General features: G+C 45.1%; 1 protein-coding gene across 1 annotated transcript in view; it reads left to right on the forward strand.

Annotated features, from left to right (window-relative positions):
• Window positions 1–25,775, forward strand: part of cabin1 (calcineurin binding protein 1) — a 54,538-nt gene that overhangs the window by 9,416 nt on the left and 19,347 nt on the right. Inside the window, exons 19-32 of the mRNA XM_083644137.1 lie at window positions 20–135; window positions 976–1,137; window positions 2,547–2,753; window positions 2,913–3,058; window positions 3,961–4,222; window positions 4,484–4,654; window positions 5,201–5,290; window positions 5,429–5,589; window positions 5,691–5,932; window positions 8,496–8,561; window positions 9,803–9,982; window positions 10,080–10,498; window positions 12,488–12,601; window positions 24,773–24,936. Of these exons, the coding sequence (XP_083500263.1) occupies window positions 20–135; window positions 976–1,137; window positions 2,547–2,753; window positions 2,913–3,058; window positions 3,961–4,222; window positions 4,484–4,654; window positions 5,201–5,290; window positions 5,429–5,589; window positions 5,691–5,932; window positions 8,496–8,561; window positions 9,803–9,982; window positions 10,080–10,498; window positions 12,488–12,601; window positions 24,773–24,936 (2,500 nt within the window). The remainder of the gene's footprint in view (window positions 1–19; window positions 136–975; window positions 1,138–2,546; window positions 2,754–2,912; window positions 3,059–3,960; window positions 4,223–4,483; window positions 4,655–5,200; window positions 5,291–5,428; window positions 5,590–5,690; window positions 5,933–8,495; window positions 8,562–9,802; window positions 9,983–10,079; window positions 10,499–12,487; window positions 12,602–24,772; window positions 24,937–25,775) is intronic.

The following is a 25,775-nucleotide window of genomic DNA, read 5'->3' on the forward strand; positions in this document are numbered from 1 at the left end:
TGTTTAGTCTCATCCCCAGATGACTCGGACACTCCCATGCTGCCCTCCTCCCTGATGTTGCTGAATACAGCCCACGAGTACCTCGGCCGACGCTCCTGGTGCTGCAACTCAGACGGTGCACTCCTCAAGTTTTATGTGAGACCCTTGTGTTGCGCTTTGGTTGTGTGTGTGTGTGTTTCAAGTAATGATGTGGACTGTGTTGTAGTGCTGTCATTTATAAAGTTCTGCGAGTAACGTGTTCTGCCCTCAGTGCAGCCAGGGACCAAGATTGTCTTCTGAGAGTGCTGTTATATCGACTGAAAACATGCACATATATATATATGCCTTACATTTATTCAAAAAGATAATATTCTGAACTCTGTTTCTTCGTATGTTTTGTCAGTGCTTTATTTATTGTACAGAGAAAACATGGGAAAATTGCAAAATAATTGACAGCATTGACTGAAATGAAACATAACTTTCAACAAAATTCGAATGTACATACACATAATACAAGACATTCAGATCACCTTCACTCCCCCTGCTGTTGCACTACTAATTTTCAATACATCACAGAGGTGCTATACTATGGAACACTTGTATCAATATTGCCAAACAAGCATATTATATTATTATTTCAAATCCAAACTTAGAATCTCCCTGATGAATCACACATACAGTAGCCCACATGCATTACACATACACCTCACGCATTGTAATTGTTTACTTGCCTATACTTCTAGTGACATATTGTAATATCTATGACATTGTAATATCTATATACAGTGTATGTATATATATATATATATATATATATATATATATATATATATATATATATATATATATATATACTGTATATATTCCATTTGAGAATTTATATATATATTCCATTTGAGGATTTGGGAGGAAGGCAGGTCATATGATGCTACAATAGTAGTTCTTCTGTATGGAATATCTGAGCACTTTCACCAAGCTGTATGCCATTTGGTGTAGGTTCAAGTTCTGGAAAAAGAGCTTGCAGCCTCCTCAAAGGAAGCGTCTCATCCCTACAAAGAGGAGCTGGAGATGGCATTGGAGCAGTGCTTTTTTTGCCTGTATGCCTACCCCAGTAAGAAGAGCAAGGCCCGCTACCTTGAGGACCACGCTTCTCCCCAGGTTAAACACTCGTCACCCTATCCATGCTTTTGCTTCAGTGCATCATCATCATTTCTGACCTGACAATTATATCCGTGCTGTCACAGTCATTCTGCCATAGCTTGTTCCTGTCATATTCGTGACCTGCATGATATGGTAATAATATTCAATGTGCGATTTCATTTACTGCAGTAACCATATGACGTGTAGTATCCGTGTACCATTCTCATTCCTCCCGATTAGGTGTACTGCTAAAGCACATCTTGAAAAAAATTGCCTATTAAATAAATAAATACATAAAAAATAGTCTATGACAGCTGTATCAAAATGAAATGAATTTAAGCTTTCCTTTAGAATACATTAATATATGTTTGGCCTGGCTACTACTAAAACATTCTCCATTCCTTTGAGGCTTTGCTTCAGTTCAAAGACATGCCTCCTTCTTGGCCCCAGGTCTCTTGTGTTTTTGCAATATATTTGTCCGGCCACTAGGTGGTTGTCATTCCCACAGTTGTGTGTTATTACAATTCTGACTGACACTCTTAACTAATGCGATTATTGTGCAGTAGCACAATGCGAGAGGGTGCACTTGCTAACACTGTTAGCTGGTTGAACATCTAAGTCACAGGATCCTGAGGAGCCGCAAAACAACTCAGTGCATCATTAAACAAATTGATTCACTTTTAGGGAGCTTTAATTAGGTTAATGTCTGTATCAAAATGTGTCAGGCTTACACACTGGAGGGAAGTAGCAGGACCAAGCTCCTGTTTGGAACTTTAAATCATAGTAGAACTACTAAAGAAGATGTATTCACAAACACCTCCAGCTTTTTCATTGAACCCTTGAGTATTTTATGAAGTGAAGATGGAAGAATGACAACAGAGGGAGGGACAACAATCATTGTAGGAATTTAGCCAGGGGCAAGGGCAAAAATGCCACAAGAAATCTCAGAATGCCCCTAAAAACCATGATCCAGGGGCAAAAATTGCCCCCAAGACTAAGATAATTTTATTTTCCTTCAAATAATTTAATTTCCATCTCTAAAACAGTCAACACCTGCAAGCTGGTTGCCAGAAGAAGACTACAAAGAACGTGCTCACACAAACATTGTTCACACTACGCTTTAGCAACTTTATGCACAAATTATTACTTATTAAAGTGCCTCCAAAATTGTGTAATTAAATGCCCCCATTTTTTAAACAGTGGGGGCAAAATTTGCCCCCAAAACATTTGTTTAAATTTCTGGATGCAATAGCCGAGCAGGAGTTAGCAGTTGTGTCGCTCTGCATTAGATAAACACATTAGCAGACTAAATAAATAGGCCCCATTACCAGCCTTTTGCTATGCCACTGTGTTTTTCACTCTGTGATATATTACTAGAGTGTGGCATTAACATCTCCCTGTGAAATCAATCTCTGTTTGGACTGCAGGTTGAATTGTTGTGGAGCAACACCCTGTTCATGTTCCAGTATTTCAAACCTAAGACGCTGCCTGAGTTTGACAGCTACAAGACCAGCACAGTGTCTGCAGACTTGGCCAATTTACTGAGGAGATTCTCTGGCATCGCCCCCCCGAGTGACACTCCCACCCTCACCATGGAGGAAGTGGCAGCCTACATCGAGGACACGACCGCAAAGGTCAGTCACTGGGCTTAACAACGAAAGTGCAGAGCGCCAAAGAGTTAGGCGTGCCAAAAATGAGCGGATGTTAAGTTAAGCTGTCTGTGTTACCATGGTGTCATGCATGACCATTAAGTCACAGAGTTGTACTTAAGTTGCATTTTGTTTCTCTTTAAGGCCCCATGCCTTCCTGAGGGTGGTGCCCCTGCGCCCCCCATCATTAATGAGATCTTCTACCTGCTGGCTGACTACCACTTCAAGAACAAGGAGCCGTCCAAAGCCATCAAGTTCTATATGCATGACATCTGTGTGTGTCCCAACAGGTTGGCCTTCAGCTCATATCTCGACACCAGTATAAATACTGTAGTAGAAGGGAAATGCTTTGAAGGGGGGTACGGTGGTGCAGTGTTAAGCGCTGTCGCCTCACAGCTCGAAGGTCCTGGGTCGATTCCCACCTGGGACGCTGTGAACGCTGAAGGAATGCGTGCCTGTCCGCATGTCCTCGAGTGCCCACCGCCGTCAAAAGGGCCTTTCTGTGGAGTTTGCATGTTCTCCCCGTGCCTCCCGGGGGTTTCCTTCATATAGGAACCCCTTCACCAAAACATGCAATATCCTGGTTGCTAATGTGGTTCCTCCTCTGGTCGTGAAGGGCGCCTGTTCGGAGGGAGGGGAACTGGTTGGAATAGCGTGATCCTCCCGCGTGCTATGTCCTACCGGTGAAGCTTCCTCTGTCAGGTGAAAAGAAGCGGCTGGCTAACTGCCCATGTCTCGGAGGAGGCATCTCGGATGCCCAGATCGGCAGAGGGTGAAGCAGCAACCAGGATAAATATAAATTACCACTAATGGGGGATAAAAAAAATCTGGAAAAAAAAGATGAAAAAGAAAGGAAATGCTTTGTTAATTCTACCCTATTTTCTTGCATCATAAAAAACATAATATTTTATTTCTGCGGTAAAGATTTGCCAAAACAACATGACCGATTTCAAGATTCAATATCCTTTATTGTCATTGTCGTCGTTTATATGAGTGTAAATGTGCGTCTGTCTGTCTGTTTTCTGGTATTACACTTCCAGAAGGTTAATAATCAGAATCAGCCAGTTTTCCCAAGTACAGTAAATGTTGTGGAATCCATCTTGGTGGCATTGGTGCAGATGCCGTCTGTGTGTCTTCCATCAGGTTTGACTCCTGGGCTCGTATGAGATGGTGTGTGTGTGTCTTCCATCAGGTTTGACTCCTGGGCTGGTATGGCTCTAGCCAGGGCCAGCCGTATCCAGGACAAGCTCAACTCCAACGAGCTGAAGAGTGATGGACCCATCTGGAAACACTCCCAGGCCGTGCTCAGCTGCTTTAAGAGGGCCCTGGAGATAGACAGCTCCAACCTGTCTCTGTGGATCGAGTATGGGACCATATCATATGCCCTGCACTCCTTTGCCTCGCGGCAGCTCAAGCAGTGGCGCAGCGAGCTGCCTCCAGAAGTGGTTAAACAGGTGAGGCGCATGTTAACGTCAGGCAGCAGGGAGTTTGTCTGTTGCTCTGCTGTCGGTTTGGGTTGCGTCGCGATTTTGTGTCAGATTTTCCTCCTCTGTGAGCTAAATAGATGTCACGTCCTGTCACCTCTGCTTGTTCCACATGTGAATTTGCTGTAGAGTAAATTGATCTGTCCCCTTGCGGTAGATCACTCACGAAGGCTCAACTGTGTGTGTGTGTGTGTGTGTGTGTCTGTGTGTGTGTGTGTGTGTGTGTTTCAGATGGAGGAGAGGAGAGACTCCATGCTGGAGACAGCCTCCCAGTGTTTCCAGGGTGCTTCCCGTTGTGAGGGGGACAGTGATGAGGAAGAGTGGCTCATCCACTACATGCTGGCGAAGATAGCAGAGAAACGCAAACACCCTCCGCGGGAATACCTGCAGCTTTACAAAAAGGTATATGTGGATTTCAGGCCCTCTTTACACGGCAATGCTCCCTGCATAAAACGCCAAACTTTTTAAGCGTTCGTGCCTTTCTTCTTAGCCCAATGTATCATCTCCTTGCATTTTCACTTTCAAACTGGCAGATGGAGGAAAATAAACTATTCAACTTTTACTTGTTTACTCGCCAATTAGGCTGTCTTCCAAATAATCCAGCCGCGTAACTACGTCCGTTCATGAAATTATGAAATAGCACGGGGACATTAATGGTCATTTAACCACCCGCCCGCTCACGGCATGCTCCTGGAAAAAAGCTGGGAGCTGCTAAACTAGAGCCGCTCTGCCAGTGACCTTGTCCTAGAGGCTGGATTGGTAATGTTCCACGCTTGTGGGAGCACGCTCAAAGCGGATAATTGTTGCTAAACATGCAGGCCGACCGGGGAGCGTCTGGGAATGTTCAGGAATTCACTGCATGTTTAGAAATGGCTTCACAGTCGTTTCCCTCTGTATTATCTATGTACGGGATATTTAGTTATGTTCACTCTCTCCTGTTATTTACAGGCAGCGCATTATCTGCATGAGGAGGCAGCTAGGTACCCCCGGAAAATCCATTACCATAATCCTCCTGACCTGGCTATGGAAGCCCTGGAGGTGAGCTAGTCATTCAAAGGGTTTTTCTAGTTGTATCACATTGATGCAGTGATTTATAAGAGAAGTGAATGAAATCCATAGACATGCACCTTTGGACCATAACCCTCTCTCTCTCTCTCTCTAACATCTCCCCTCCAGTTGTATTTCCGTCAGAGTGCCACCATCTTAAAACTGCTTGAGGCTGGTGTGCCCGACTTGGAGCACGAGGTCTTTTTCAGTATGCTGGTTGAGGCAGCTCTAGGGCCATTTGCCAGAGGGGAGGAGAAGAGCATGCCAAGCTTGCCAAGGTCCCACGAAAAGTAAGCTACCGTAATATAACCCAGTAGCAATCAGAAAACACAACTGCCCATAAGGCCCCAAAAACTCATCCGGGATCTTTCTGGTCCTTGATTCTTTCCAGGGAGAAGCCCCCCTCAATGATGGACGAAGACTCCCGCTGTTCGTCAGTTTGCGCAGGAAATGTCCTGGGCTCCTCCCTTCCGTCGGTCGCCGCCCCAGGTCTGACATCCCCTCCTTACACGGCCACACCAGTCGACCACGATTACGCCAAACGCAAAACGCTCCGGCGGCAGCAGTGGCAGCAGCAGCGGCAGCAGCAGCAGCGGCAGCAGCAGCAGCAGCATGAGGAGCAGCAGGCCAATGGTACAGTCCCAGTCCTAGACACTGCCTCTGGTGTTGGGCCCTTTGCCTTATCTGCACTGGCACAGGAAGCCCACTGGGGTGTGCTAAGAAGGCTAATCACCACGCTAATGGCTTTGGTTTCAGTAATAATGATGATCCCCATAATGCACTGGGGGATTGGGATGTGGTGAAATGGGCAATATGGCTACTGATTATTTGACTGCTTTGTTGCACTTAAAAAAAAAAAAAGCAGTAGTGTTCAGACAAACAGTCAGAAACACAGAAGTCAGTTTGTCAGTGAGCTGTGTGTGTGTGTGTGTGTGTGTGCGTGCGTGCGTGCGTGTGCTGGTATAGCATCCATTTTAACTCTGTTTTACTGTTGGTCTTTGCTTTCCTTCCCACTCCTCTTGCTTGGTCTAATATTTTGCACTAGCTGTTTTGTTGTAATTTCCTCAGCATATAGAGCAACTGCAGCAGCTTTGATGAAACAGCATTGTCAGGCAGCGCTAGCCAGTAGCCAGGCTAAGGCAGCACTGCAGGCTTATGGGGTTTTGGTGCTTTGCCAATGACAGCCAAGCCTGCTTGGTTACACTTGGCCAGTTACCGCACTGGACAATAACGAGAGTAAAGACAGATTTATCAAGAAGCACCTCTGCTGGACCATAGGCTGACGAGTTCAGCTGAGGTTTAAAAGTTGCAAAAGCCTGACAATTTGGGATTTCATCTTTCTTTTACAAATCAGGATACTAGTTTCATGTGAGCTCTACATTTTGGGTGTACTGTGTAAAATGACAGGATCTTTTTAATATTACACGCAGCCCACATAGAAATGTGTAGTCTCATAAAGCGGGGCATGGAAGTAGGAACTGAACACATTTGCATTAATGGCTTCTTGACTTCATAGTTGCCAGCAATAATGTTCATCTAAAGCAAACTATAAGCTTTTAAATTGTCACACATTTTACCATCCATTATGGAGCCTTTTATACATGCAGCGTTATACAGTCATGACTGTCTGTTTCTGCTCATTAGAGACAGCATAGCTCAGAGCTTTTCACTAGTATTTTATGTTGCCGCCAAGAAGTCAGAATGAAGAGCACATCTTTGTTACATCTTGATATTGAAAGAGTATATCGCACAGTCAATGATTTTATTCCCGTCTTAAGTAAATACGTCAAAGGAGATTGTGAAGCCAGTGACCCCCCCCCCCCCAAACACGCCCTGAATCACGTTTAGCTTGACTGTGCGAATAATGCAGCCATATTGCCCATGTTGCCAGTTTTGTCACCCTTTCCAGATTCCTTCCTACATACCTACCTACCTGCCTGCTACCTCTGCCTGCTTGCTTCTACCACCTGCTTTGCCATTTATACAGTATATGCATGTAGATCTAATGGGGTGACTGACTGTCGACTGTACTGGACAAGTTCAGTCCTTTATCGCAATCCACTAAATAGTGTGTCATGTGGCCACATTTGGTTTCGGTTTGGTGTTGGCCTAAACTTACAAAAAGACTCAAACTTCCCGATGATATTTTAAATCTTGTGTGACTCCTGTGTTTGCCATTTGCAATTATGTCCAATTTGAAAACGCCATGTCAGGAAGAATGTGATGGCCCCTTATTGGCTCGCATGAGACTGATGGTAAAAAATAACAAATGAACTACCATGCAGAGGTTTGCCTGTGGGTGTCCAATCCCTCTCTGGCTTGAGGCCTGTTTGAAACACATGATGATAAAAAAAAAAAAACGTAGGGCCTGATTCAGACTCAAACCCACCTTTAAACGTTAATGTCATCGCCAATAATACAGAGCAGTCCTATCTTCATTTGTGATTGTGATGAACTAGCATGCCCCAGAGCTAGAAACAAGAGAGCCAAGATGTTCTTGATGTTCTCACTCCATTGACGGTGACATGGGAGATGACAAAGCAACAGTTGGACAAAGCAACAGTAGCCAGGGTGATTTTCCAGGCGTATACTATGAACACATTTCTCACTGTCTTCAAAGCCAGAGAAGCAGCTCTAGGATTCCTCTGTTGATGATGTCACAAATAATAATGGCCTTTCTCTAGTTTCTGGTTTGGGGGGGAGAGAAACACAAATATTGATTGAGCTGTCTGAAAGCATCAGAATCACATTGTAGTTTCTCATTTACTGGTCAGTCTACCAACAAATGTTGTGTAAATCGACAAATGTGCAAATCTGCCACTATGGTCCACATAAGATGCACTGCACATTTTGTGTGCTCGGAGAGATTTTTTTGTATGACTTTTTATTTATTTATCAAATAAACATCAAAAGAAAAGCAGAAGACAAGTAATTACATATGGGGGGAAAAAAACTTTCTTAGACCATATCAACAGCAAATAACATCAATTACAGAAATGTAGAGAGAGATTGGTTTGAGTCTGAGTCAGGTTAGGTTATCAAGGGGAGTAGAATTAATTCTGTACTCAGTTGTCAAGAATATGTGATTTGTTTTATTTATTTTTTAAGAAAATGTCATCGTCTCAGTTTCTTGTCAATTCAGGGATACAGCTTTGCTTGATTATATTGTAAAACCAGCTCCCCATATCTTCAACAGCCTTCCCAGAGTTTGACCATGATTACTGCCTGCGCACGTCTCCATTGTGGCTGGCTTCCCTGAATGGTACTGCTCGTAATACCCACCAAACAAGGCTATGTTTTCAGTCCAAAAAGTGTTCTAAAAGAATCGAGTATCGCAGGGATGACGTATTTTTGTAGTCGGAAGGTGGCGAAAGTCTCGGACTTCCTGGATCTTACAGGGAAAAGTCAATGGGGTTTTAGAATGGGGATTTTACTTAAATGCAGGAAATAAGGTCTGTGGTTAACCACATTCTATGGGAGTGATGATTTGGGTTCAGCAGGATAATCTTCATGAACGTGACTCATTTTTATGCCTTTTGAAGCGTTTTCTAGTGTTTAAAAAAACGCATTTAAACGAATTCAAAAATCATAAAAGTGATTCACGTTTGTGAAGATTATCCTGCTGAACCCAAATTACCGCTCGCATAAACCTTTGTTAACCACAGACCTTATTTTATCCATTGACTTTTCCCCGTAAGATCCAGGAAGTCCGGGACTTCCACCTTCCGACTACAAAAATACGTCAACCCTACGGTACTCTATACTGAAGTGCATTCCTATAGGAAACGCAGGTCACACAGTTACCTCGTTTACATAAGTTCTTAAGTACCATAGTACCTACCAGTATCTTACCTCTGTAAACTATTATGTTGCTGCCATCTGTTTTGCACTGCCTTTTACAATGTACATTGGCGTTCATTTATTATCGTGAATCTTTCAGGTAGTCCCTTGTGTGCATTCTCTGAAATTGCAGTCTTGTTGCCCTGCTGCTAATTCTGTTATTTACAGTCCCCTGCCAAGGACTTTTCTTGCTGAGGCGGCACAACGTGGTAATTAGGAGGAATGCTGGCATTTTGCTTTTGGGCTTGTTACAAAAACAAGCTACCTCTCCTTCATAACAATTGAGTTTGTCATTAGTCATACAGTGATAGCAATGCACTAATGAGGAGTTTTCACTCCCCATTGCAAATAAGGAATATTTTACTTTTTTCGGTGTATTTTAAAACGAGTAATCCGTTTTAAAAAGGCCCACACACAGCATGCTGCTGTGCATACTGGATCATTGATTGAAATTCCACACGATACAATAATCTCCATTTATTGGCTAATACCACCGCTATAAGCACTGATAGATTGAGCATCCCCCACTAAATACTATCAAAATGTAAAGCTACATATATACCAACAATTGTGACATCCCAAAGAGGTTACGTTGTGCGTTTGGCCCTGGGTCCAGGCAACTGGCCACATGACCCGTGTTGTTTTTGTGTTGCCTCCCTGCAGAGCGCAGTCAGGACAGCGAGGTGGTGATGCTTTCTGACTCCAACTCCACCCAGGATGCCTTCACAGATCCCGCCAGCTCACAGGACAGCAGCCACAAGCTGGCTTCAGGCAAGGCCAGCTCCTCCTCATCCGAGAACACAACCCCTATCAAGGAAGGCCAGCCTGCAGCCGATGACACAGGTACACACTGGCGATGGGAATAGTGAACTTCACCTTGATGCTTTTGGTAGGTGATGTTTGAGTCGTTCATAAATCTTTGATTTGAATCCTATTTTAGCTTTGCATGGAGAAAAAAGCAATGAGGGAGGACACGCTGGCATCCAGGTGGAGGAGAAAGTTGTCCAGGAAGTGGTAGTAGTAGACCCTATGTCGGTGACACTGCCCGAAGCCCCGGCCCCCAAGATTTCGATGGACCCCTGTCCTCATGCTCTGCCTCTCACAGTCACCCCTCCGAAGTCTGCCGCTTCTCAACAGGCCGCTCCTCAGACACCAGCCAGCGAGGGCAAGAGGAAACCAGAGCCCCCCGTCGAGGTGGTGGAGGTGCCCAAAGCCCTCCCTACAGAGCGCGCCGACCAGAGACGCCTGCTGGTGGAAATGTGCGTGCGCGCCCTCTTCCTCTGCCTCGGCCGCTTCCCTCAGCACTACAAGAGCCTCTACCGCCTGGCCTTCTTCTACACCAATAGCAAGATCCATCAGGTCAGTCCGCCCACCGAACGACCCTGCTAATTTACGGCACTCGCACATTCTCACTGCTTTTCACAGGCCAACTCATCCATTAAACCCAGGCTATACACCTGTCATCAGTAACGCCTCTCATTAAGGCTGACATTTACAGAAGATAGGTGTTTCTAAGAATTCTTAGTCACGTCAACCCCTTGTGTAGCTCGTTTCAGGGACTTGAAGCTGCCGGGTCTGCTAGTAGGTAGTATTTCTTCTTGTATTTTCCTGTCCTGTGTGCCTGTGGGCTGGCTCTCTGCAGTGGTACAGGAGGTGCTGAAACAGCATGTGTGTTGGCTAAAAGGCTCTGTGGGCAGAGGTGTGTGTGTGGGTGGTAGCAATGCTCTCTCAGCCAGTTTGGCACATGGAGGTTGTGTTGAGCTTCACTGCGGTGGCACTGGCATCCTTCTGTCGGCACTCTGTTTGTCAACCCGTTTTAATGCAGTCTCGGCCCCTACTCAATAAGGCTGTATTATTATTCTAATAATTATTATTCTAATAATATTCATAATAATTATTATTATTATTATTGTTATTATTATTGTTATTATTATTAATGCAGTCTTAGTCCATACTCAATAAGGCTGTATTATTATAATTATGATGATGATGATTATTATTATTAGTGCAGACTTTGTCCATACTCAATAAGGAAGAGTTGTGGAGGGAAGGATGCTAAGAGTTTTTAGTTTAGTGTTTTATCATTCCGGTATACATTTCAGTATGCAGTGTCAGAGTATGTGCCTCATGGTTGCTGGCTGTAGCCTCTTCCTCGTTTGGAGAAAATTGATTGAGAAAGGAATCTCAGATCACGATCCAGTGCTGTTGCTTTAAGTGGTGGATAAAAGCTTGTGTTTTTAGACCTCATTTAATGGCAGATAAAGAGCACATAACCTTGTTTGGTCCACTTTGTTCAAGATTCGTAAGCAAGACTGCAGCAACAATCTTGGATCTTTCTCTTGATTCTTGTAGTAGCAGCAGTCATGCGCACTATGATAATTAAATTAAGATCATTCTCAGAGCGAAACCTTGATGTAGAATGACTTTTGATTGAAGCTTTTACAGTTGGTAAGGCTTTCCCCAATTTCTGCCTCCAGTGGAGTTCTCTACTGCCCCAGCGATTCCCAACCTGTGGGCTGCGGCCCCCTGGTGGGGTGTGGAGGTAATACAAGTGGCCCGCCAAATCATTATACTGTAGTTAATTTATTTTTTTTATTTTTTTTAACAATAAACGGATTTAAAAAATCCTTGCTGATGAACAGCTCCTTCAAAACTGTAACACTGAAAATGCTGCAACATGTCTCAGATGCTGTGTTAGTAACTGGGAATTTTATTTCCCACTGGGAAATAAAAAGTGCTCTGAGAACGCATTATTTGGCCTCCGTATTTTTTTATGGGGTTGGAGGTGGGCCGCGAAAAGATTTTGAGATTTTCAACTGGGCCCTGAGTTGGAACATGTTGGGAACCGAACCGCTGGCCCACTAGATGAAAGCAAATGTGAAATCACCCTGGCAGTAACTTGACACGGGTAGTAGCTTAGCTGCTCTCACAACTCCTCACATCACATCCAGCGTTAGAAGCCTCTGCACTGCTCTATCTGTCTATAAGGACTGGCCAGCCATAACTCTTCACTACAAAGATGGAAGGAGAGAGAGCCTATAATCTCATGTTAGAGGATACCAGATTTGTGTGGCAGATAACATGAAGTCATGTAGCTTGCTTACCCCCTCCCCGCATGGCACTGGTGTAGATACTGATTTATGAGTCATCATCATTACTATGAGAAATTGTCCTGATTGCAAATGAACATAATTGTTTCATTTTCATTTTGCAGGAGTACATGATTTAAATACTATATTGCTAATTTGCCTCTCTGTAATCTATCAATCAGTCAGGGAGGGGTATCCCTTTGTTTTCCTATTTATATACATTCATATGTATGCTTTTTTTCTTCTTCTTCCTCCACAGAACCTACAGTGGGCTCGAGATGTGTTGCTAGGAAGCAGTGTCCCATGGCAACAGCTGAAGCACATGCCAGCACAAGGACTTTTCTGCGAAAGAAACAAGACGAACCTGTTCAATGTAAGTTGTAATTCACACCAGCATAATATGCCATTATGCCACCACATATTGCTATTGTTAAAATCTCATTAAGCACATTTCTACATACGGCAGAGGTAATAGAGAAGCACTGTTATTCCAAGATTGTAGACAAACAAAGCTGTTGATTTTGAGGATGCTCTGACCGTTTCTGTTTATATTTCACAATGTGATGCATGCACTTGGGTGTCTTAAAAGTAAATGAATAAATAAACCAATAAATAAATACATAAATAAATAGATAGATAGTGAAGTCCCTAACAATCCCCAGTCCTAGTTCATATTATTTTCCACTGACTCTCAAAACTGTAATTACTGCACTGCACTTAGAAGGGTGTAAACAAATGTAGGGGAAAACACACAAAGATTCTGTACCATCCCTCCCATGAGACATTCATGGCAACGATATCTATACCTAATGAATTCTCTGAATTTGATTTAATACCAGGCATCTCTCTGGCTCCCTAATCTATCAATCACACACGTCTTCCGTATGAATCACATGAATAGGCAAGGAAACGCCCCTATATGGACATCCGCATTATATCACTTCCTTAAGTAATGCCTCTTTCTGATTGACAGCCAAAGCACCAAATCCTACACAAGCAAGAGCGCGAGAGTATTTCATATCCAAATGTATGAACTATGCATTTAATATCGATTAAATCCTATCTGTGAGTCAGATTCCTTGTATGTCTACATCATGGCTTTACCGGTAATCAACCCACTTTGTATCATATATAATCAAGATAATATGCACATGGGCAGTGTTTTGCCTTCTCTCTCTGTTTACCTCATGGAGAAAATGCTCACTGCTGCTGTCTGCAGAAACTCCACCCCCACCAGCTGCAACTTATTAAGGCTCGTTAAGGCTCTCAATGCCCATACTTAAAAAATAAAAATATACAATAACAGCCGCCCTCGGAGCAAATTCTGCCTCTCCAGCAGAACTTCCGCAGCTCCGTTCTGACGCGTTGTGACGTAAAACGCGTCCGAATGGAGCGCTTTGGCAGAGGAGGAAATGGGAGATCTCCATGAGGAAAACACAGAGAGAGGTAAACACTGTGCATGTACTTATATTACAGAGATGATTAATGATACAAAGTGGGTTGATTACCGTTATAGCCATCCTTTAAGAATGCCGCGGCCCACTTTGAAATCTCAAAATCTTCCGGGGCCCACCGAACCCTTTAATCACAACTCTGATCTGCATCAGTGTTCAGAAGTAACGCGTTACTAGTAACAATATTACTTTTCCCAGTAACGAGTAGTGTAATGAATTACTAATAAAATATAAGTAATAATATTACCGTTACCCCAAGATAAAACCACTCGTTACATGCTTACTTTTGTTGTGATTGCGACGTGCCGCAAAACGACGCGCAGTCGGCGTTCACGTGACCAAACAATTTCCAAGCATCAGGGTATTTAACGTGACAACAACAATGCGTGACGTCACCGCATACCACAGCAGAGCCTGCCATGGAGGAAGGTCAGCGTTCAGCGGCTGGATATCTTCTCATTACTTTGATTTTGTCGTGAAGAAAGGTGACAAGAACATCAAAGGCAAACCTGTGTCCAGGTACTCAGACTCTTTCCACTGTGAAAAACACAACCTCAACCCTCCTAACACATCCCTAACGTTAGCGTTACGACTTATGAGGACAGCACAACAACATGAACCTCATGACTAACGTTACCACCAAAGGTAAGCAAAGAAACAGTAAAACTGTTCAAATACAGAGAAATGTAACGTTAAATCTCACAAGGGCACACTGTCTACTGCTGGCGGACGTCAATGTAACATATTGCTATGTTATTGTTGTTGCAGGGCTAACGTTATTTGTGACACAAACTTGTTATGCAAAGATGTACAATGCGTATTGAGAATACGTTGGCAGTGCACTTACTGCGTTATTGAAAACAGAAGCTGTTTAAAAGATTGTGTCTGAGCCAGGTGTGCTCTTCATCAAGGTAACTTATTAGAGTGGATCACAGAGGAATGGAGAACATGGGAACATACATGTAGGGGCTAGTAACCTATGGATTCATGCATAGGCTGTAGAAAAAACTGATCGTTTGAAGCTTGCTTTAGCTGTGCTCTGGCAAAGTGATTAATAGACCTATATACACATATGCAAAGTCTGCATTTTGAAAGGACGTAAAACCAATTTTGTGGGATGTAACGGAAAAGTAATATAACGAGTAATATAACAAATTACTTTTGGCAGGGAGTAATAAGTAAAGTAATAATATTACTTTAGAAAAGAGTAACGAGTAATGAGTAATATATTACTTTTCTAAAGTAACGTTCCAAACCATGATCTGCACACACGACTAAGGCGATGTATTTATTTTCCCTATATTTTTTATTTCATTAACAGAGCATGTGAACTTGGGCATACGGCAAATTAATAATCCATCCACATCCAAAAATTGAGACAAAATACCCAAAAGCAGATTGCCAACATTTTCTCCCCCCTTACTCATCAGAAGTATTTGCATGCATAACACATTTGTTGAGACAAAATGTGATGAGCAACAACAGAAGAAATCAATCCACAAGCTATTAATGCTATTTAGGCTGTGAAAAATTTGACCTTATCTGTAAAGGGGAGACTCGTGGGCACCCATTGAACCAATTTTCATTCAGATAAATTGAGCTGAGAGGTCATTGTTTTGAAAAACAAATCCCCTCACACAAATGTAAACTACGTTTGCAGCGTTATTTAGCCCCCTTCCCGACAAGCTAGCATGTTATGCTTGGTAGCATGGATACCTTAGGTCGTCTAGTTTCTTCTTTGATAACAGGATCTCCACTGTAACTTTCAAATCGCGAGTGTTGGCAGACCACTCGCGGCCCACCTGCAGTACCTCCACAGCCCACTAGTGGGCCACGGCCCACACTTTGGGAATCACTGGTCTAAGTTCACTGTTCATTGGTCAGATCCAGTCGCTAGCCAGGCTAGCCATTGTTAGCAATAACAATTGACAACATGGCATTTTGCGTCATTTTGCGCATACAAACACTGCAGCCTCATGTCCACACAGATAGAAGTTAGGCAGTGCTGTGTGTCCAGCTGATTTAATGAGACACAAACAAAACAGAAGTGCTAAACAATATTACTACGATTACTACTACTGTTGTTTGCGCGGCGCAGCCATCTTGGATTTTTGAGGTTGGGGCTGCTGAGACTCCTACGAGTTTGGAATGGGAAATACCAGCTCTGATGACATCACCGCCCAGCTCATGACCTTTGAAGTCGTAAGATTACCAGTCCCCAGTTATAAAGGAATGCACGAATAGCACGTGGGAGGTTCACGCTATTCCAACCAGTTCCCCTCCCTCTGAACAGGCGCCCTTAACAACCAGAGGAGGAACCACATTAGCAACCAGGATATTGCATGTTTTGGTGAAGGGGGTTCCTAATATGAAGGAAACCCCCGGGAGGCACGGGGAGAACATGCAAACTCCACACAGAAAGGCCCTTTTGACGACCCCACCCGGGCGGTGGGCACTCGAGGACATGCGGACGGGCACGCATTCCTTCAGCGTTCACAGCGTCCCAGGTGGGAATCGAACCCAGGACCTTCGAGCTGTGAGGCGACAGCGCTTACCACTGCACCACCGTACCCCTTTTACCTCTTCTTTTACTTGAATGAAATCCATATGGAAACCCATATCACAGCTATTCCAGTGAGCGCAAGAAATGTCTTTACTTTTGTGTTCTGTTCCACTTGGTGTTGGTTTGTCATAGCCTGAATACGTTCACCTATGGCTATAATAGTCCAACGCTGCCTCCAGAAGGCTTCTGGTAACAGACTGTAGGTGTGGTGTGTGAGGGCCAGGCCTCAGCTGGGGGAGAACTCTGCAGATCTCTGGCTCCCACTGGGTTCTCACAGAGCCCCTTCTGTAGGCAAACCTGCTGCCCTGGCATGCCAACTGTCGGAGCTTTACTGTTCCCTTCAAACCAAGTCGTCTCTCTCTCTACCACAAGACGCTGCAACCGCCTTGAATATTAGGGTGCTTTCTCACTGGGAACCATAGTAGGGATGGGGCCGATCCAATATCGGTATCGGGTGCCGGTATTGGCACTAATTATCGGATCGGAATCGCGCGGGGGGGGGGGGGGGGATTGCAATTGCAGCGCGGGCCGCACAGGGGACGCTGGCCGTAATTTGCCCATGTATAATAGTATCCTTCTTTGCCTTGTATATTTTCTTAATTTTGTCTGCTTTTTGCAAGGTATATTTAAAAAAAAATCTTTAATTGGCCAAATCTTTGCCTATACTGTATATTCAAGAGAAATATTGGTATCGGCATAATATCGGTATCGGCAGATATCCAAATTCAGATATCGGAATCGGATCGGAAGTGAAAAAATGTGGATGGGTGCATCCCTAAACGATAGCTTTCATTCCGTTCCGTGTCCGAGTATGATTGCCCGTCTCCCCCAGCTGGGCAGCTTTCACATTACAACATTTCTTTCCGTGCTCGGGAACGGAACGGAACACTTGCAGAGTACACTTGCCTCATCAACTACGCCCTGCAGTGTATCCTCGCCCGTGTGTCGTCTATGTGGTTCGGTACGGTTGGCGTTCACATTCGCAGGTGTTCCGTCTCCGGCGCACACCAAAGCGGTCCCCAGATCACCTTTTCAAGTGGACCCTGTGTCATGGTACGCTGTTCCGCACCCGGGCACCGAACGCAACGTTCACACTCCGGTTCCGCTCCTGGGTCCCCAGTGTGAAAGCACCCTTGGCTTAATCTAACTGGCCTGTTTTTTCTCATGTTTGTAGTCAGACAAGACGATCAGTGACACTAACAGTAGAGTTGCTACAAGACGGGGCATAGCCTATATTTTCAACTTGAATATTGTCTAGGGAGATTTGACTGGGCCCGTGCCCTCTTCCACTCACATTCACACCTGGGGGCCGTCCAGTACCACCAGTCTTCTACGCTTAGCTACAAAACGGCTCCACCAGCATCTTAAGGGATTACTTGCCCATGGGAACAGATTTTGCCAGCTGGAACGGGAATTTAACCGGCATCCTTCCAGTCACGACTCTGGCAAGTCAGTCTGTCCGAGACGTGTGTGTCAACAGAACCGTGCACCTCGTTGAGCCTGTTGGTGAATACTCGCTTCCCTTAAGTAGGTCATGACGGCCTACTTTCCCCTCTTGTTTTGGCTGGGTTCTATCAACTGGGCCTGCATAAAGTAACCTATATACTGCTGCTTTGAAATGATCCAGATCACATGAGGTTGTGTTGCATAATTTATTGCTGTTAGTCTTCAACAGGAGGGCTTTTTAGGAGGGCTAGGGCACTCTGTTAAACTGCTAATCAACTCACGGTTGTTAGAATACAGTTGTCATTTTGAGTCTCAAATCGAAGTCGTAGTCATTTTGACAAACGTTTACGGGTTGTGTTCAGGACAGTATGTGAATCCGTTTATCTTAAGCGTGTAGGTGAGGTCTAGCTTAATATTGCCACAGGATGGAAAGGCTGGATCTCATGGTATCTGGTTGTAACGCTGTTGTAATGCTGGGTGTAGTACTTGTCAGGGCAGGAAAACCATCCTCTTTGGTTTGGAACCTCTCTGGCTGTATAGGACGACTGTTGTCTGATCGTGCAGAGTCACTGCGTGTGCTTGTTCAGGCACGGTGTTGCCCCCCCCCTCCTCCTCTCCTCCCACCTCCACACAGACATACACGCGTGTGCTTACATATTCCTCCACCCACTCACCCACTCACTCTCCTCCGAGCTCCAGAGAAAATGGATGTCCTCCTCGTTGCTGCATTTCAGAGCTACATTATCCCATCCTGGTCTTTTGACTTTCCCCGAGAACAGAACACGCTCTCTTCAGGGCGAGCTTTCATGTTGGCTTTTGAGTTGAAATGTACTTGTAGGTAGGCCTCAATAGTCTTGTTATTATAGTCGGTTAGTGTGATCCTTTGGGTTACACTTGCTCGCATTGCGTCACTTTGATGTACGACTGGTCTCAAACATCTTGTGTGCTCAGCTGTGCAATGTGCTGTAGGCGGAGCTCCACACAGGAGAACCTTGTATTTTGTGTGTGTGTGTGGGGGGTGGGGGGGGGGGAGGAGCCAAATAAATACACTACATGTGTTGGAGAAGTTGATAGTTTGATTTGCATCTCAGGGCTTGACGCTGCCTGCCAGTACGTTCTCCGTGTCTCGTTCTACTCTGTTTTGTTGAGCTCAGCGTTTTTCTGGCTCCACCCCCCCCCCCCCCCCCCCCCCCCCCCCCTCCCTTTTTTTTTTCTTTTCTTTTCTTTGGTAATCGCACAACAGGAAGCAGGAAAAGCAAAGGTGTGTTTGCGTTGACGTAGTATGTTTACGCTGAGCAGCTGGAGAGACTCGAGCAGAGATGAAAGAGAGGAGAGGAAGGAGGTGAGGGCTGTCGGTATACTGCCGTCTGTCTGTGGACATACTTTGTGTGTGCAGCACGGTCTCGCCTTTCTTCAATCTTCAGCCTGCTTCATTCCTTACTGATGGATTTTACCTGTGACCACCATGCTTTCTGCTCCACTCTGAAAGGTTTTGTGTCGTCCTCTCTCTACATCACGCTCCTTCTCTACATCACGCTCCTTCTCTACATCACGCTCCTTCCATCTGCTTATGTTGAGTCCGTTTTTCACCCACTTTGTCTTCTTTTCCTGTTGCCCTCTTGTCTTCAGGGCGATAATGCTCCACCCCTCCCCCTGGCCCCTCCCCCTGGCCCTTATTCGCTCTCGTCTATCCGTTGCACCCGCGTTGTTTCCTCATTACTCTCTCTCTCTCTCTCTCTCTCTCACTCCTCTGTTTGTGTATGTATTGTGTGGGTGTGTGCACTACTGGGCGGGAGAGTTGCCTCAGCCTGCCTCTGATTGGCTGGCAAAGACCTACAGGGATTGGCTGTGGGCTGTGTATAGTGAGAGGGAAAAGGAAGGGAGGAGGAGGAGGAGGAGGAGGGGGAAGTGAGAGAGCTCCAGCAGGCTGGGGTCAGGGAGGCGGGGGGGCGGGGGAGATAGAGAGAGTGTGCGTGGGCGTGTTTGTTTGGAGATGGCCAGGTGTGGACGCGGGAGAGGAGCGAGTCAGCTTGTCTGTCAGTGGCATACTGAGCTCGTAGGCCCTGACGCCAGCGCTGTTGTTCCCCCTCTTCTCCTCTCCTCCTCCTCCTCCTCCTCCCTCTGCTGCTGCTGCCGCTGTGCTTCCCTCCTCTCGCTCTCTCCCTCCTCGGCGCCCAGATGCAGCCCGCCCCCCCCCCTCGCTCTCTGAGCGTGAGCCGCGTTCAGGGTGGGGGCGCTGCCAGGCGCTGCTACCTGGTGCCGTGCCAGCAGGAAACTGTCCAAAAGAATACTAACACAAGCGCCAGTGGAGTAGCTTTCCTTGGTGATGGTGAGTCGATTTCTCTCTCTTTCCCCCCCCCCCCCCCCCCCGACAGACTCTCTTGCGCTCGCCGACTCGAGCGCAAGATCATTTCAATCTGTTTGTATGAGCGGAGTTCCCTTGTGGTTTTTGCCAGAGTTGGTTGTTATACTTGGAGTGGAGTATTTTTTTTTTTTTTTTTACTTGGCCTGTGTAGATGAGGAGAGGACTTCCCAGTGCTGGCAACACAGATGTGTGTTTTTCCACTTTGCCCTGGTTTTCGTCTGCAGGCAGTCGCCTAGGCTTGTGTTGTTGTAGAGAGGTGGACCATAGGATCGCGCAACTATTGGATGTAAAAGTTATTTAGTTAGAATTGGTGTCAACATTTCTCCTGATATATTCAGTGGTATTTTTGCAGAGTGGTGTACCTTGATAGAAAGTGACATGAAACGTTGGGTCTGTGCATGTGGTGATGTGAGTGTACTCGTGAGGTCAACAAGGGGCTTCCTGGCTCATTTTCAGTGTTAGTGAGGGAAAGTGGTGCTCCGGCACTGTGATAAAGAACTGCAAAAGAAAATGACATTTAAAGAGACTTCCTGGGGTTTTTGATCCATTGGTTCTGATTTTTCACATCAAGCACATCAGAATCAGAAGAACTTCATTGATCCCCCGAGGGGAAATTGAATAATGCTACAGTTGCTCACACTCAGGTAGGGAAAGACAACATAGAGACATTATAAGAGAATATTAGGAATAGACAATAAAACAATAAAATAGAGCCTGGTATATACAATAAAGTGTCAAAAATATGTGCCTTCCTCAATAATCCTTAAGGTTCCATGTCCCATAATGTTGAAGACGAATGTAGATGGGAGGAACATTAACACCAGCCACCTGCTGGTAATATCAGCAGCAGGTAACCAGCCATCCTGGATGTTCTTCTCTTATCTACAATTCAAGTTGGGCGGGTAAAATAGTGAAATTGTCTTTTGAATTTTGGAACTGGAGGCGCCTGTAGGGAAGACCGCTTCCTGCTGTGGTTGCTAGGTTGCAAAGGGGGAAAAAAAAATCGAATGTTTTGTGAACTCATATTTCTGCTTGTTACCAACTTTTAATTTAGGGTTGACAGAGTGAAAGAATAGGTTAGGGGGGAGACAATCACATCCCACACCCAATAGGATGGGTGCTGGATCACTTCCCACACCCAATAGGATGGGTGCTGGATCACTTCCCACACCCAATAGGATGGGTGCTGGGTCACGTCCCACACCCAATAGGATGGGTGCTGGGTCACATCCCACACCCAATAGGATGGGTGCTGGGTCACATCCCACACCCAATAGGATGGGTGCTGGGTCACATCCCACACCCAATAGGATGGGTGCTGGGTCACATCCCACACCCAATAGGATGGGTGCTGGGTCACATCCCACACCCAATAGGATGGGTGCTGGGTCACATCCCACACCCAATAGGATGGGTGCTGGGTCACATCCCACACCCAATAGGATGGGTGCTGGGTCACGTCCCACACCCAATAGGATGGGTGCTGGGTCACATCCCACACCCAATAGGACGGGTGCTGGGTCTAAAAAGGCCTTACAAGAGAAGAAGAGCGAGAGAGCCACACACCAAATAGCTCCTGTTTAAAGGGCGTTTTATTGCTGCGTGATGTTCCAAGCACAACACAAGGCTCCTCCTCAGACTTGGAAACATCACGCACAGCAAAGCACGCACAGCAATAAAAGGCCTTTTTAAACGGGGAGCCATTTGGTGTGCGGATCTCTCTCTCTTCTACTTTGGCAAACTGACTGAAGCATTTCACTGCAATGTATTTATAATGGCTCTACAGCCACAGTCATTTAGCTGCATTACTCATTATCGGTTGCTACAAGACTCATTATGGGTAAATGTATGCAAAGAAGCACAGTTTCCTCCAGTTTCTTACTTGTTCCATGGAGGAGGTTTTGAGCCTGTCTCTTCTGTCAGTGATGGCAGACGGCACAGAGGGCTTCCCTGTGCGATGATGTTTGGGAAACACCGCAGCATCTAGTCGTGCCTCAGGGTTTTACCCAGGGAACAGGTGGGAGAGTCCCTTTACTGTCCACACTCTCTCACACTCATTCATCCTCTGTTTTGCTCCTCTCTCTACTCTTTCTTATTTTCATAAAGATGACCGGAGCAAGAGAGTAGCACTAATGCTAACATGGCATGATGCTACAGTTATCGTAATATGTTGGCGTTTGTAATGCAGGATTAAGTCAGCTATTAGGAATTGTTTATGCGACATGTGAATATTCCATATAGGGCTGCACAATTAATCGTATTTTCATCGTCGTCGCAATATGAACATGCGCAATAAACACATCTGCCTGAAACGCAGTGAATAACAAAAGTGGTTTTATTTACATGCGTCATGCATTCCCACTCAGCATCTGATCATTTTGTCTTGTGTTGTAAATCCAGCGTACACCTTTCCCTTTACAACGGCATGCTGCTCCACCCCTCTGCCAAAGCCCAAACACGCTGTGTGTAGTTTCAGCTAGAGTCGGTGTGTATTTAATTTCTTTATTCAGTGGGCATAGGCTATGTTTGCGGCCTATGTTAGCATTATTAAAGCAGAAAGACATAGGAACTGTATAGCTAATATGCATACTTTAATATTTGTTTATTTATCGCAAGTCGTATCGTCATCGCTATATTGAACAATGTTATCGCACATCGCAGATTTTCCACATATCATGCAGGCCTAAGTCTAATCGCTCTCTTCATCTCCCACAACCAAAATGTAAACACAAATGCTTCCATTTGACCTGAAAATTGGTTGGAGAAAGAGCAGATCCTCTCTCCTCCCACTTTTGCTATGCATCTAAATCTATGTTTGATTCCTCGGTGGTGTATAGCTGTTGCTCCAGATATCAACCAGGGGTCATATTTTCCATTACAAAAAAGAAAAATGAAGAAAAAAAGCTTTAAATCATTGTGGTTAACGTCTTATATATCTATGTTAGCTGTTGTGCTACAGCATAATCTGTGCAAAGCCATGGCTCTACTCTTCAGATTTGCTGTGGTTGGATGGTTCTCCACACAGAGGAACAACTCTCCATTAGAGATGTTTTTCTATGTGAGAATAACCCACCCCCTCATCTCACTTGCCCTGGTCTTGGTGGAGGCTTTTGCTAATCTGTGCATTGAAAGGTTAAAACCTTCCCAAGCCCTGCCTGATTGCGTCATATAATAATAAATCTTCTGGGTTTCACACAGGCGTTCTACTTCTTGACCATTTTTCTGGCCACTTGCTCTGAAGCTACCCTGAATAGGATTCCAATAACCCCATCATTGAAATAATAATAGTAAATCTACTTTCTGAGCCGGAACGATGGAGTGCTGAGTTACCTATTCTGCTGTTTTTGTTTTTGTTTGGAAAACAAAAAAGTAGTAAATCTCTTTTAGAAATGAATGGGAGCAGCCAAAGAACTGAAAACCCCGAAAAATCACATCCCTGATTTAGTATTTTCAAGGTAGGAGAGGGGAGGAGGCATGATTGTTGCTGGGATGTGAGATTGACTGCCCCATATTATTACATTTTGGAGGACCACCTTTTTGTGTGTGATTAGGCTCCAAGTCGATCCTCTGGAATGCAATTCAATTGGACAGATTTCCTTTCTCTCCTTCTTGGCTCCTCTCTCCAGTGGCTTTGAAAATGTCATCTGACAATCTGGAGCTGTGTGTTGTTCTCCGCTCTCCCCCAGTGCCTTCCTCCTTCCACAGCTGAAAGAGCCATCTCATTTGTTTTGTTGTGTCCTGACGGGGCAGCTTCTGAGGCCAGCAGCTCTCCTCCTCGCTGTCATGTGCTGTATGACTACACACACAGCCTAGGCCACCATCTGCACTCGCATCCCTCCCGAGCTTCAGGAGTGCAAAAGCCTCGCCCAGTTCACCTGCTGAGAGGACATGTGCTCGGCTGCTCGCTGAAAAGGTTGACTCGGCCGTCACGAAGGCACCCTATCACTCTTTCTGCAAAGGAGGGGTCGTCTTTGTCTGCAGCGAGTTCGTGGTTCTGTTGCTTTGCCTGGACAGAAGTGTCCACTAATGAGGCTGCCTATCATGTCTGCCCAGAGAGAGAGAGAGAGAGAGAGAGAGAGCTCCCCACCTCCTCCTCCCACACGGCCAGCCAGTCCACAGGATCTCTCTCCTGCACAAAGTCTTTCCATCCTCTCATTACGACTTTCTTCGATGAATGCCGTGTTTGAGTTCACATGATTTCCTCTTGCCTTCTCTTCTCCTTTCTCTCCCTTTGGTTTTTCCATGTCTCCCTGTTAATTGTTTCCGTGTGTCATAGACTCCATGGTGCTTTGAAAACCTGCAATAATGGCTATATAAAGCGATCAAATATAAGCGTCGTGAATTGCCCGCCCAGATTAGCCCAGTTTGTTCACCGATGGTCCAAGTAACGCTGTTATGCCGAATCGACGAGTCGCGATTAGCCAACGGCGGCGCTCGTCGTCGACTCCGTTCGGCCTCCTTGCCCACTGCGGGGTCACTTAATTTCATGAATGTTGGATGATGTTTTGAAACGGAGACGTGTTTTTGAATCAAGCTCCTGCTAAACTAAAAGCCAACGCCACGCAAACGCTTGGCTCTGTGCCATCATGTGCCGCTGTCAGTTTGTTTGGAAATGCAATATTTTAGGTTATTCGGTTTTTTGGCACCGTGACAGTAAAAAAACCGATGACTTTGCTCTTCATGTGTTTCTCCTCCTCCACCACTTTTCTTCTCCAGGGCATCTGGCGTATCCCAGTGGATGAGATCGATCGACCGGGAAGTTTTGCATCTCATATGAACCGATCCATCGTCCTCTTGCTGGAGGTGCTGTCTCAGCTCAAGGATCACGACACACTGCTGAAGGTCTCTTTCATGCTGCAGAGAACCCCTGACCAGGGAAAGTAAGGAGCAATCTCTTAAAGTACTGCATTGGATTACACAGTATGTTCTATTACAGGGGCACTCAATTAAAATTCATAGAGGTCCAGTTAGAGAAAATGTCCTCAAGCAAACGTCCGGGAACATTGTAACGTAGATGCGTTATGATTCAGTGCCATTGAACTTAGGCCACTTCAATGATTGCAGTAGCCTAATGGTACAATGTCTGTATGTAGTCAACGACTAACTGTTAAATCAAAATAAACATCAACAATGTTTATTTAGTTTTCATATTTAACTGGATTAATTATAAATAACTAGCCTACACTAATAATAAATACATGTTCTTTTCTCATTTCAAGTAAAATAATGGCTGCATTTAAAAATAACATACAACAGAGTGCTTTGGGAAAATGTGCATCTTAAAAGTGCTTTAATTTTAGAAAGAAAATCTTCTTTTCTTCCTCAACTCCACCTTTTCTCATGAGAGAAGTGAGCTCTCTATCTATCTATCTATCTATCTATCTGTCTGTCTGTCTCAATGTCTGTCTCTATGTATCTATGTGTCTGTCGGTCTATCGATCGTTCGCAATGCAAACGTCACATGCCGTTGGGCAGTGAATGTGTGATTGTGCCCTCAGTCTGGATTTGAGTGTGTTTGCTCATGTGGTGCTTTCACAGACAGGTTAGGATCGCATCGCACTTCACATGAGACATACTGCCTGGTTTTGACTGCCCGTGAGAACAATGAATGAACATCTAAAGGCTGGCTCACACTACAGGATTTTCGGGCCGATTTATGCCCGATTCACCCCTCCCGAGAATCGGAGGAGAAATCTGGCCTGGCAGCTTGCCAAGCTTG

The sequence above is a fragment of the Poromitra crassiceps genome, assembly GCF_964638095.1.
Source record: "Poromitra crassiceps genome assembly, chromosome: 10".
Lineage (NCBI taxonomy): Eukaryota > Metazoa > Chordata > Actinopteri > Beryciformes > Melamphaidae > Poromitra > Poromitra crassiceps.